Source organism: Scyliorhinus torazame, chromosome 7 (genome assembly GCF_047496885.1).
Source record: "Scyliorhinus torazame isolate Kashiwa2021f chromosome 7, sScyTor2.1, whole genome shotgun sequence".
NCBI classification, from domain to species: Eukaryota; Metazoa; Chordata; class Chondrichthyes; order Carcharhiniformes; family Scyliorhinidae; genus Scyliorhinus; species Scyliorhinus torazame.
Window position 1 is genome coordinate 63,427,047 of NC_092713.1, and position 14,305 is coordinate 63,441,351.

Below are 14,305 nucleotides of genomic sequence, written 5' to 3' on the forward strand. Positions count from 1 at the left end.
CGATTGATATTATCCCCCCCCCCCCCTCCCATTACAGCCTGTAGTATAGGCGAAGGCCAGTATAACCTTCACAGCCAGAGGTGAGCCTGGTTCTTGCATTTGCCTTCAATTCCTGCTGAAACAGGTGACGTCTGTAGGTGACTGAGGTACAACATCCTGTTCTGCAAGACACTTTGTAGTATTGTCATTGATCAATTTCAGCCCCCAAAACACAAAAGTAAAACATTTTTAATAAATCATAAGGTCATTTTTTTCCCAAACTTTATTTTTTCACTGACAAATGCAGAAAATATGTAATAAATTTTATTCAAACAGCTCTGGTTTATTCAAAGTCATTACTATGCTCCAACACCTATAAAACATTGGAGCATTTTGGCTACAGAAAAGAACATTCATTAGAACTAATACACAAGTGGAAACTGATTTTGCCAGACACAGGGTAAATTTTGCAAGACTTTACTCCCGGAACAGAGTTTCACTCCACAAGGCCAATAACTGGAAAATCAGACACAGGGATTAGCACACCCAACACATGGCCTCTTGATTTTCCAATGATTGAAATTAATCACTGGAAAACCAGGAGCACACCAATTGGGCACATTCATTTCCATGCCAATTCTCTGATCCATGTCTCCGCAAGTAAGGCTCTGTACAGAGAGCTTCAATGCATTAAAAAGTACCCTCATACCTATCAGTTTGGGTCTCAGCAAACAGCCACAAAATATCTGCTCACTAAAAACAACTCTATTTCAGACACACAATTAACAGGTTAATGTTCCTCTTGGTTACAATGAACCATTAACAAACTGGAAGCTATTTCTGTTTGGTAAAGTAATTCTTGCTCTTTTCTACATCGGGCGTGATGGTGTCAGCACCAGGTTTCCAATTAGCAGGGCAAACTGTAAGAAAGGAAAGTTTGAATTAATACTTATAAAACATTTCACTTCACAAACTATTTATGAAGTATGACCATAATATGAATTTCAATGCCATTATTGAGCAATGGTTAAGATGGTAGGTATACACAAAAACAATAGAATTAATTGTCCCAGATCTTCCAGACAGCAGCGGAGTGTGCCTGTCACTGACTACGATTTAATCTGCTCACTTAGCATTTTACTCAGCCATTGAACCGTCTGATGCCAGCTCCAGCAAGGATGCAGTGACAAACAGAATCGGGAGATCAAGTAGTGAGCACAATATTAGCTAAGCCTTTTTATCATGAACTGAAGACACATCCCTTAAGGTCTGTGCTCATTGACTTACTGTTTGAAATGGAGTTGTCACCGCACCGCAGCCTCCACAGTGCAGCCTCCTCTCATCAATAGTAAAATAGAAATGTTGCCACAGTCCTTTGAGATTTGACTTGTGGTGATTTAACCTGAAGATCACAACCTCAGGTGAATGGTCAAGTTGAGAAGGCAGGGCCTTCATGAATACCCTCAGCCGACTTCTGGTGATGGTGATGTGCTGAGCTGATGCAGGAAAGGTGGCTCCCCTCCTGGAAGTTTGAATGTGGCACTTTTAGTGCCAAAATAGACTACTAAGTTTGCTGACCCCCCACCCCCCCCCCCCAACCTACCTCAAGACACCAGCTACCGAAAAATGCCTGCAAATAATTCTAGGGGCCGAAAAGACGGCAGGATGAGTAAGAACCTGGAAAGGAAGGGTGGGTCCCAACGAACACACGGAGTGGGACGGAGCTGGCCTTATTCGAACAGGCCACGTCGTTGAGGCACATGCTAGACTATCCCGCGATAAGCAAGTAGATGGACCGCCTAACGCAAGAGGTCCTAAAGCACAGAGATGCCATCAAACTAGAGATGATGGCAAAGGTGAAGGCAGCAGTCGCGGATGCCCTAGCCCCCTTCAAGGTGGCGCTGGAAATGACGAAACAGCGACTGGAGGCTCAGGAGACAACCATCAGTGAGCTAGAGAAGGCAACAAACGACCTGAGCACCATCAGAATTGAGGGAAGTCATGGAGAGCATTAACTCCTAGCAGGCGGCGAAGGTGCCGGGGTCAGACAGATACCCGGTGGACATCTATAAAATATTTGTGCCAACACTGGCCCCGAACCTGCAGGAGAAATTCCCAGACTCACTAGCAAGGAGTACACTGCCGCTAAATTTGGCTCAGGCCTCAATATCACTGATCCCCAAAAAGGACAAAGACCTGACGGAGTGCAGGTCCTACATGTTATGTTCTGTGTTAAAGATGCACACAGAACATCTCGTTCTTTGACTAGTAAGATAACTTAACAAAATAAACACATGGAAAGATAACAAACGAACTATAATACAAACGGTAACGAATGATTGAATTCTCCTGGAACTACGTCTAATGCGACTGTCCTCTAGTACGACTTACTACCAACTGTCGGTTCTGTGGAATCACATGGTGGATCTCTGACCCCACCAGCAGGTCGGAGGTTGTATATCTAACTATATGTATTATTATGCATATGCATATCACCACATCCCCCTTCCTTTGGAAATATGACTGTTTAACAAATATGACTTTGCCCTACAAAACATGATATCTATTAACAATTTCAAACATGTCGGGGGCGATTCTCCGTTATGGAGGCCAAGTGTTCGCGCCGTCGTGAACGCCGTCACGTTTCACGACGGCGCGAACAGGGCCCGGGCACAACCTATTCTGGCCCCCATAGGGGGCCAGCACGGCGCTGGAGCAGTTCATGCTGCTCCAGCATCCTTACGTGGCGCCAAATAGGCGCCACGCCAACCTGCGCAGTTGGGGCAGCCCAATCCTGCGCAAGCGCAGTTGGGCCGCGCCATCCTGCGCATGGAACGCCTTACGTACGCTAGCCCCTCACCAACATGGGGCCGGTGTTATGGGGCCGCGCGCGGAAGGAGGTAGGCCCGGGGGGGGGAGGGGGGGGGGGGGGGGGAGAGGCCAGCCCGCCGATCGGTGGGCCACAATCACGGCCCAGACCCCATCGGAGGCCACCCCGGTGAGGAAGCGCCCCATCCTCCTCCACAGGCCGCCCCCCCCCCCCCCCCAGCGTTACCGCAGAGTTCCCGTCGGCGGCAACCAGGGGTGGACGGCACCAGCGGGAACCTGTCGTGTCGTAGCGGCCGCTCGTCGGTTCTCCGAGCGGCCCGGTGCGAATCGCGCGCCGCTGGTTCCCAGGAGGTGGGAGAATTGGCTGCGGGGGTCGGGGTGGCGTGGCGCAAATCGCGCGGCGCCCAGGCGATTCTCCCACCCGGCGTTGGGGGGGGGGGGGGGTGGAGAATAGCGCCCGTCATGTATACAAATCTAACTGTGCTTTACAAAATATGATGTGCATAACAATTTCAAAAGCGTCCCTTGTACACAGTTCATTACACATTCAGTCTTCAGGTTAACATCTTCTTGTTGGTTTCCTGAACTTTGACTGAATACGTGATCTTGTTTCACCTTTCGAAAGACCAGGGGCGATCTCCGGAAACGGCGCGATGTCCGCCGACTGGCGCCCAAAACGGCGCAAATCAGACTGGCATCGCGCCGCCCCACTCCGCATCTTTGGGGGCCGAGCCCCAACATTGAGGGGCTAGGTCGGCGCCGGACGAATTTCCGCCCCGCCAGCTGGCGGAAAAGGCCTTTGGTGCCCCGCCAGCTGGCGCGGAAATGACATCTCCGGGCGATTCTCCGACCCGGCGGGTGGTCGGAGAATTTCGCCCCAGTTTTCTGCCTGGTCTTGAGTCACCAACTATTTCAGCCTTTTGAAGCGATGCTTCCAACTCCGTGTGTGTTCTTGTGTATTGGTCTTATTGCCGATGCTTGTGTCTTCACTGACGCGGCTGCTACCCGGTCGACCAACTGTGTCCTCGACTCTTCTCTTACCCTTCCTTTTCTTCTTAACTTCGATCACCAGGGCAAGAAGCCCTGGGGACAGTGGGCAACCCTGCCTCGGGCTTGTTCGCAGTCGGAAGAAATTAGAGCTGGTTGGTTTTATGTACACTCGCCATGGGGTCGCTCTACAGTAGTTCCACCCAGGAGGTGAACCCTGGCCCAAACCCAAACCGTTTCAGTACCTCTGAAACAATTCTGTTGAAGGTGTTTTCTGCGTCTCTGGAGATGATCACTTCTGGTGTTCTCCCCCCAGATAGGGTCATGATCACGTTCAGCTGGTGCCTGATGTTCGATGTTGGCTGCCTGCCCTTGACAAAGCCCATATGGTCTTCCGCAACTACCTCTGCCACACAACGCTTCAGCCACCTTACCAGGGCCAGTGTTAAGAAGTGAGGTGAACCGGCAGTACAGTAAGTTGTACTGGAGGCCATCCGCATTAGGAAGAAGCAGGTGCTGAGCCAGAAGAGGAAGACCATGAAGGTTTATTTAGTTTATTTGGCATCAGTGCCGAGGTTGAAAGCAAGATTTCAACAGCAGACAAATTGGCTGAGAGCAAATCAACTGCGAACAACCAACTGGTAACTGAAGAAATAATCTCCACTTTGGAGAAATTGGCTCCAGAGAAGCACGATGATTTATCGTATGCCCACGGAATAGTTCCTGCAGTGAATTCCCAAGTACTTGAGATCAGTCCATCAAAAAACCTGCAGCAAGAACAGATGGGTACATATTTGTGCAGTTCTACAATAACAGATGAAGCATGTATCATTGTATCAGATGAGGATTAGCCATTAATTGAGACTAAAACACAAAGTGAAGAAGTAATATCTAATGTTGAGGACATTGATACACGAATGCGAGGGTTTGCAGATCTTTCCTGAAGTCGCGAGCTTGCCTGCAACTGCGAAAGCCTCCAAAAGAATTCCGACATTGGATGCCTCACCTGTTGATGGGCATGCAGTACAGCGTTCGAATGCAAGCAGCATGGATCAACCAAATAGTCCTCAATCCAGCAAAGGCTCCAGAATCAGCTATTGCGGCAGATGAGCCAGAAGCAGCTTTCACAGCAGACGATCCAGAGACAGCTATTATAGCAGCAGACGATACAGAAACAGCTACTACAGCAGGCGATCTCAAAACAACCACTTGAGCAAAGGATCCAGAAGCAGCAATTGCAGCAAAGGATGCAGAGACAGCTAATCCCTTGGCCGAGACCAGTAGCAAGAATGATGTTTTAAATGCATAGGTAAATGTGAGTGTGAACCACACTAACTTCACGGATAATGCCACTAAGGGCGATCGCCCTTAGAGCAGCGAAGGGGTGAGAGGTATCCATGGGGGAGACAGAGAGCATAGAGTCTCACTCTATGAAGCTGACCTGCTCCTCTACATCTCGAACCCCCTGGCGAGCATGGATACTCCTGAAAGAGTTCTGAGCCTTCTCAGGCTTACTCTGAGTAAGAGCAAAATCTTCCCTGTGAACCCGCAGGAGGGAGGAGCAGACCTGGGGGGACTGTCGTTCAAACTGGTCCATGCCAAATTCCGCTACCTGGGGATCCAAATAGCCCATGACTGGACACAGAACCACAAGTGGAGGAAGTTAAAAAAGACCTGCAGAGGTGGGGCTCTCTCCCACTCGCTCTTGCAGGGAGAATGCAGACAATCAAGATGAACGTGTGGCCCAGGTTCCTCTTTCTGTTCAGACCTCTCCCGAACTACATCTCCACAGCTTTTTTCAACATAGTTGATAAGTTAATCATGGCGTTTGTATAGGGAGGAAGAGTCCTTGGAATAGGAAGAAGGTCCTGCCAAGGAGGAAGAATATGGGAGGCCTGGCTCTCCCGAACCTCCAGCTCTACGATTGGGCAGCCCCACAGAAAGAGTGCGGGATGGGTCAAGGAACGGGGAGTGGAGTGGGTGAAAATGGAGGAAGGTTCCTGTGCAGGGACATCCCTCCGAGCGCTAGCCACAACTGCACTCCCATCCACCCGGCCAGATACTCGATAAGCCCAGTTGTAGTAGCCACATCCGAACGTGGAATCATGAGGCAGCACTTCGGACTAGCCAAAATGTCCACCATGGCCCTCATGTGCATTAATCACAGGTTCACTCCCACAATAATGGATGGTTCCTTCAAGAGGTGGAGACAGGACGAGGGGACACTGACGGTTAAGGACATGTACACGGACGGTAGAATAGCGACCCTGGGAACCCACGGAGAAATTTCAGCTCCCGAGAGGGAAACGACCTGAGGTACATACAGATCAAGAACTTCCTCCAGAAGGAAAAGACAATGTACCACCAGATACATTCACTGCTAGAAAGAATACTGAACGCGGGTGACCTAGGGGAGGGGAATTGTTTGATCATACATGGACGACTGTTAGAAGAGATACACTCGTTCCGGTGGCGGCGATGTGCTGAGTGGACGCACATCGGTGGCTCTTCTCCGAGTCGGATCCAACACAGTAAATTTACTTAAGATTTTGGCCCAAAAAACCTCCTAAAACCCAGTCGAATGCAAAAGGCACCAAAAGTGCGAGAAGAAAAGAGGATGCCTGCGAACAACAGATCAAGGGGGCGGCGAGAAGTCAGAAGCAGCAGCAAAGGAAAGGGGCAGGAACAACGGGCGAGCGGACCGGCGGCCCCACGAGGCGAGGCGGAGACCCAGGCGAACCAGGAGGGGGAAAAATTGGCGACCCGAACACGGAACAGGAGCAGGCTCCGTCATCACCACCCCCCACCCCACACACACAGGGGAATGGATGGAGGATTGCCCTTAGTGTCCAAAAAGGTTAAGTGGGGGTGACTGGGTTACGGGGATAGGGTAGATACGTGGGCTTGAGTAGAGTGCTCTTTGTAAGGTGCGTGTGCAGACTCGATGGGCCGAATGGCCTCCTTCTGCACTGTAAATTCTATGATTCTATGAGGAACGTGTTGAAAAAGGAACAGGCCACCATGAAGGAAGCAATCAGGATGGAGCTCCAGGTGATGATGAAGGAGGTGGTGTTGGAAGTGATAGCCACCCTTCAACGCCTGATAGAAGATCTGGGATGGAAGGTGGAGGCCCAGGAGAAGGCGATCCTGGTCCTGGAGAAAGCACCAATGGACCTATGTGCCCTGTCCATCACCTCGGTCTCCAGAGCGACAGGATTGTGGCTCTGGAGACCGAGGTGATGGACACGGCACACAGGTCACTTCGGCCTAGACCCAAAGCCGGGGAACAGCCGAGGGCGGTAATTGTGAAGCTGCACCGATTCCAGGACCGGGAAAGAATCCTGAGCTGGGCCCGTCAGAAGAAGTCATGTTCGTGGGAAGGGCACAGAATAAGGGTATATATACCAAGACATTGGGGTGGACCTGGCAAAAAAGAGGGCCGAATTCAATAGAGCGAAATCAGCGCTCTACAAAAAAAGGGTGCAATTTGGCATGCTATTCTTGGCCAGACTCTGGGTGATATACTGGGGGAAAGAACATTACTTCAGCACCCCGGCGGTGGCCAATGAGTTCATAAAAATGAACAACCTGGAGGGAGAGCAGACGCGGCAGCGATGAAAGCGGCAGGGACAGAGGATGAAAGGGGATGAGAGTGGAGGGCGGACCGAAAACAAAGACTATGATATGGACTATGTTTTTGCGCGGGACTGTGCTGCCTTGTTTTTGGGTTTGTCTCTTCTCTCAGTTCGAGGAGGGGGAAACAGGGAAAGGGGAGCGAGAATTCGGAAAGCAGGCAAAGGGGTGAGATATGGGGTGGAGATGGGTAGGTAAAACAGGGCCAGGGCTAGACCAGCACTGCGGAGGGAGCCACCATACTAGGAAGGTGGGCTAGCACGGGAAGACAGACGGTAAGGGAGGCCACGGCGCACCTCTCAGGGTGAGGCAGCGCCTGCCCAAAAGGGGGGGGGGACAGGGCAGAAGATGGGGGGGGGAATAACACAGGGGTGGGCAGAGGGATGGGGGACGGGGGATAGGGGAAGGGGTAAGCGGGGGAGGGACGGGGCGCACGGAACAGAAAGGGAACAAAAAGACAGATAAGGACAGGCAACGAGACAGACACAAGCCTCGGCAGGGCGAGGAACCAAGATGGCGCCGCAAGCAGACACTCGGGAGGGCCCCTGGGCAGAGGGAGACCCCGGAGTGCAGGGGTGCACCCACGTGGAGTACACATAGTTACCGGCCATGTTGGGTGCCCCCTGGATGAAGGGAAACCACGGAGCGCAGGGGCCTGATGTCATGGCAAGAGCGGCGATGGTGGCCATTTTGGAACCCCCCCTTATAAAGGGAAACCCCAGAGTGCAGGGGCACGTCCACCAGTTAAGTATGGGTGATCCCGCAGGACCGGTGGGAGGTGCGGGGTGTCAGAAAGCCCCACCAGGGTTGTTACCTGGAACGTACGGGGACTTAACGGCCCGGTGACAAGATCTTCGCCCACCTAAGAAGACTGAAGGCTGACATAATTTACCGACAGGAGATGCACCTGAGGGAGAAGGACCGACTGCTGGTAAGGAAGGACTGGGTGGGACAGACGTACCATTCATGTTACGGGACAAGGGCTTGGGGAGTAGCCATACTGATCAGCAAGAGGTAGAGGTTTACGGAGACCAAGATGGTTACCGACCCAGGGGGACGGTACGTCATGGTGAGAGGTGTCCTGGAAGGGGCACTGGTGGTACTGGTGAATGTATATGCTCCCAACTGGGATGACACAGAATTTATAAAGACCATGGTGGAAATCCCCGACATTGACAAACACAGACTGATTATAGGGAGCGGCTTTAACTGCGTACAGAACCCACTGACCGACTGATCAAACCCCAGAATGGGGAAAAAGACAGGCATGGCTAGGGAATTGGGAATATTCATGGAGCAGATGTGGGCGGTGGACCCATGGAGCTGGTACACCCGGGAGAAAAGGAGTTTTTGTTCCTTTCGCAAGTGCACAAGGTGTACACCCGCATTGACTTCTTTGCAGTGGAGAAATCAGTGCTTCCAGGGATCATAGGAGCGGAATACTCCGCGATTGTCATCTCCGAACATGCGCCACATTACATGGAAGTGAGGTTGGAGACGGGTCGTGCCCAGCGCCCTGCATGGAGGCTGGATATGGACCTCCTGGCCGACAAGGCCTTCTGCCAAAAAACATCGCGGGCCATAGGCGATTACGTTAGTAACAGCCAAAACGGGGAGGTCTCATCCTCCAAATTTTGGGTTGCACTGAAGGAAATGATTAGATGAGAGGTTATAGCCCACAAGGCATGCAGAGATAGGGAAGAGAGGGCAACCAGGCAGCAGCTGGTTGACTCCATTCTGGAGGTCGACAGAAAGTACTCCGAGGCCCCAACCGTAGAGCTGCTGGCGGAGAGGGAAAAGCTGCAAATGGACTTTAACCTGCTATCCACTAGGAAGACACCAACCCCCCCCCAGACACGGGGGACCTTCTACGAACACGGGGACCAGGCTGGCTGCCTACTGGCTCACCAGCTGCGAAATCAGGTAGCCACAAGGGCTACAAACGTAACCTGGGCAAAAGTGAGGCATTCCCAGTGAACCCAAATGAGATACCCTCAATTACAATTCGAGAGAGATGATTGGTAATACAAAGGCTTTAATCAGCAGAGAACCAGACAGCCACCGAGAAGTGTGCTCACTGCACACTGAACATTACCTTATATATGGCTCTGTGGGGGTTGGAGCCGGAGGCGGAGACCCCCAGGCTTCCAAACCCGGTCTTAAAGGGATCATTACATTAAAGGTGCAGTAATGAATCATCACATTCACCCCCTGTTTTAAAAGAAAACACAGAATCCGTCGGGGGTGAAGTGGAATTACATGTGTAGTCTTTTGGGTGGTCTGATTGTCCGTGTTGACCTTCTCAGCTCCGGCGGTGGTGCGGCGGACACGGTTGTCTTCAGTGGGAGTATATCCGGGGGCACGGTGGTCTGAGCCTTTGCCCGTGTTGGAGCAGGGGGGGTATCCGGGGTGACTAGGGTGATTGGTGCCGGCGCCGGAGAGAGGGCGGTGTCGGCAGCCGGTGTGCGAAGGGGAGCGTCAGTAGAAGGGGGGGGGGTGTCAGTGGGAGAGCCAGCGGGTGCCAGGTCTCACAGGGAAACTGTGTCTTGCCTTCCGTCGAGGTGCTCGACGTAGGCGTATTGAGGGTTCGCATGCAGCAGCTGGACCCTCTCGACTAGAGGGTCCGCCTTATGGCTCCTAGCGTGCCTCCGAAGTAGAACTGGTCCCGGAGTAGTCAGCCAACGTGGAAGCGAGACCCCAAAGGTGGACTTCCTGGGGAAGTCAAACAAGCGATTGTGAGGGGTCTCGATCATGGCCGTGCAGAGGAGCGGCCTAATGCAATGTAGGGCATCGGGTAGGACCACCTGCCAGCGGGTGGTTGGGAGACTTCTTGACCGTATGGCTAGGACAGCCTTCCAAACTGTTGCGTTCTCCCTCTCCACCTGCCCGTTTCCCCACGGGTTATAGCTGGTCGTTCTGCTTGAGGCGATGCCCTTGTTGAGCAGATACTGACGCAGCTCATCGCTCATGAACGATGTACCCCGGTCGCTGTGGATATAGGCAGGGAAACCGAACAGTGTGAAGGTGCTGTGCAGTGCCTTGATTACGGTGGCCGAGGTCATATCGGGGCAGGGGACAGCGAATGGGAAGCGGGAGAATTCGTCGATGATAGTGAGGAAATAGATGTTGCGGTTGGTGGAATGGAGGGGCCCTTTGAAGTCCACGCTTAGTCGCTCAAAGGGCCCAGAGGCTTTCATCCAGGCGAGCCTTGTCTGGTCGGTAGAAGTGAGGTTTGCACTCCGCACAGATCTGGCAAACCTTGGTCATGGCCTTGACCTCCTCGGTGGAGGAAGGTAGATTGCGGGACTTGATGAAATGAGCAAGCCGGGTGACAGAGGTCATCGTGGATGGCCCGCAGACGGTCTTTCTGCGTGGGACAGGGCATCTGGGGACTCATTGAGCTTCCCCGGTGATGCGACCATCAATTCACTGAGAGACACGTTGAGAAGTAAACCGTGGTTTTAATCAGCTTACAACTAAGCCTGCCTCTGACCGGTACAACAATGAATGCGGCCCTGCAGGTCAGCTGCCTTTATACTTCCTGTAAGGGGTGGAGCCATGGGCGAGCCCGTACACGCCAAGATATATCCCCCTGTGTGTGAAGCCGTACAATGGCCCATAGGTGGAGCCCACAGGGTTAAACACATAACGTAACACGATACAGCAGTAACATGATATCACATTGCACTGGTGAATTAACAGTAGTTCCATTCACCACATTCAACCCGTTTAAAAAATGAAGTCCGGTGGTGGTGACGGGTTTACAGATTCAGCCGGTCTGGTGCCCGGATCGTACGTTGCGACCGCCGAAGCACTGGTGTTGCAGCTGTTTCGGGTGGCTGTGGAGCTGGGCCCGGAGCAGGCACAGGCGTGGACTCCTGAGCGGCTCTTCTGGAGCTTCATTCCTGTGGACTGGTGCGGCGGGTGGGAGGGAGCGCGAGAACCATATCGGGGTAGGGGCGCTGAACATGGGAGGTTGGATAGGGATAGGGGCGCTGAACATGGGAGGTTGGACGGGACCTAGTGTGAGGGATGCAGTAGTGGTCGTGGTGTCGGAGCCTGCGGGCGCCAGGTCCAGGAGGGAGACGGTATCTTGCCGGTCATCGGGGTGTCTGATATACGCATAGTGTGGGTTGGAGTGCAGGACCTGGACCCTCTCTACCTGGGGGTCGGTCTTATGGCTCCGAACATGTTTTCGGAGGAGGACTGGACACGGTGTCATCAGCCAGGGCAGAAGTAAGGCCCCTGAGGTAGCTCCGCTAGGGAAAACAAACAAGCAGTCATGAGGGGTCTGGTTTGTGGCCATGCAAAGGAGGGACCTAATAGAGTGGAGCGCATCGGGGAGGACCTCCTGCCAGTGAGAAACCGGGAGATTCCTGGACCGTCGGGTCAGTAGGACGGTCTTCCAAACTACACAGCAAGCACGGGTCCACGCATGCGCGCAGCGGCCGTCGCAGGTCCGCGCTTGCGCATGGTAGCCGTCTCCGCGCCGGCGCGGAGCAACATTTCGGCAACCAGACAGCGGGCCCGCACGGCAGGAGGTCGGCCCCCCTCCAGATCATGGCCGCCCGCCGATCGAAAGCCCCCGATCGCGGACTAGGACCCTGTGGAGGCCGATCGCAGACCTGGACCCTGTGGAGGCTGATCGCCGACCTGGACCCCGCCCCCCCCCCCGGAGTCAGATTCCCCTGCCCCCCCCGGCCAGGACATCCACATCGGCTGCAGGTCCGGGCTCCCATTGGGTGGTACCAAGTCTGAACCACGCCGGCGGGACTTCGGCCCGTCACGGGCGGGGAATCGCCGCGCGGGCCTATTTCAGCAGCCCCCGACTGGGGCCGCGCGACTGCGCGGGCGTGATTGGTGCCTATTCTCCAGTCGCCGGAGAATCGACGGCCTGCCATCGGAACAGCGTGGCGGGATTCTCGCACCCCCCCCCCCCCCGGCGATTCTCCGACCCGGCACGGGCTCGGAGATTCCCAGCCAAAAGTACACTTACCCCTGGAGGAGACAAAGAAAAAGTGGAAGCAAGAACCAGGCAAGCAGATAGGGGGTGGATTGAAGCACTGCACAGAGCAAACTTCACCTCCACATGCGCAGGGCTGAGCCTAACGCAACTAAAGGTGGTGCACAGGGTGCATCTAACGAGAACATGAATGAGTAGGTTCTTTCCAGGGGTGGAGGACAGATGTGAAAGGCGCCAGGAAGGCCTGGCTACCACACCAACATGTTCTGGGCGTGTCCCAGACTTGTCGGGTACCGGACGTCCTTCTTTGAGGCCATGTCCAGGGTTGTGGGGGTGAGGGCGGGGCAGTGCACACTAGTGTCGATCTTTGGGGTATCAGAGCAGCCAGAGCTCTTCATGGGGAGGGGGGGCTGACGCGCTAGCCCTAGTCTTTGCCTCCCTGATAGCCTGCCAGAGACTCCTGCTCGGCTGGCATTCAGCAGCACCACCCAAAGCTGCAGACTGACTGTCCGACCTGGCGGAATTTCTCAGGTTGGAGAAGATAAAGTTCACCATTCGTAGGCCGGAAGAAGACTTTCACAGGACGCGGAAGCCGTTCACCAGCAACCAATAAAGTGTGATGGGGGGGTTGGGGGGTTGATGCACTATCAATTACCACAAAGACCAGGGGCGAAATTCTCCGGAAACGGCGCGATGTCCGCCGACTGGCGCCCAAAACGGCGCCAATCAGACGGGCATTGCGCCGCCCCAAAGCTGCGGAATGCTCCGCATCTTTGAGGGCCGAGCCCCAACATTGAGGGGTTAGGCCGGCGCCGGACGAATTTCCGCCCCGCCAGCTGGCGGAAAAGGCCAGCTGTTGCCCCGCCAGCTGGCGCGGAAATGACATCTCCGGGCGGCGCATGCGCGGGAGTGGCCCCTGACAGCTTCCCACGCATGCGCAGTGGAGGGAGTCTCTTCTGCCTCCGCCATGGTGGAGACCGTGGCGGAGGCGGAAGGGAAAGAGTGCTTCCACGGCACAGGCCCTCCCGCGGATCGGTGGGCCCCGATCGCGGGCCAGGCCATCGTGGGGGCACCCCCCGGGGCCAGATCGCCCCGTGGCCCCCCAGGACCCCGGAGCCCGCCCACGCCGCCTTGTCCCGCCGGTAAGGTAGGTGGTTTAATTTACGCCGGCGGGACAGGCATTTTAGCGGCGGGACTTTGGCCCATCCGGGCCGTAGAATCGCGAGGGTGGGCCAGCCAACCGCGCGGCGCGATTCCCGCCCCCGCCGAATATCCGGTGCCGGAGACTTCGGCAACCTGCGGGGGCGGGATTCACGCCAGCCCCCGGCAATTCTCACCCCAGAATAGTGGAACAATCGAGGCTTTATTGAGCAGAATGGCTGCAGCACAGAAGAGCACACACATTTATACGCCGCCTACTGGGGGGAGCCAGCAGGTAGGGATTTACCCTTGTACCTCTAATATACGGGCAGTGCCGTAATACAGATAATATACTACTAGTGGTGACCACCACATTCACCCCGTTAAAAAAAGAGTCCGGCGGGGCAGGTGGAAAACATTACAAGTTAAGTCTGTCGGACGTCTTGACCCTCCTCTGCGATCACCTCAGTCCTGGTGGTGATGCGGGCGCCAACTTGGTCACCTGCGACTCCGGGAGCGTGTTGTCCTCCTCTTCGTCACCCCTGAGTGGAACCAGTGGGAGGACGGATCCTGCTGGGGTGGGGGCTGCGGTGAGGTTCGCTGGAGGGAGGGTGAGTGACGCAGGGGTAAATGAGGCAGCCGAGGGGGGGGCGGGTCGGGTTGAGGGGGGGGATCCAGTGGGTGCCAGGTTCCGGAGGAAAACTGTGTCCTGGCGCCTGTCGGGGTGTGCCACGTAGGCGTACTGCGGGTTTGCATGTAAGAGGTGGACCTTTT

The 14,305-nt window shown here is 54.5% G+C and overlaps 1 protein-coding gene across 2 annotated transcripts in view; it reads right to left on the reverse strand.

Annotated features, from left to right (window-relative positions):
* Window positions 1-290: 290 nt before the first annotated feature.
* The window catches only part of LOC140426265 (peroxiredoxin-1-like), a 155,301-nt gene continuing 141,286 nt past the window's right edge, over window positions 291-14,305 (reverse strand). For both annotated transcript variants that reach the window (XM_072510807.1, XM_072510808.1), the window contains exon 6: window positions 291-899. In XM_072510807.1, coding sequence (XP_072366908.1) covers window positions 814-899 — 86 coding nt within the window. In that variant the 3' untranslated portion in view covers window positions 291-813. The remainder of the gene's footprint in view (window positions 900-14,305) is intronic.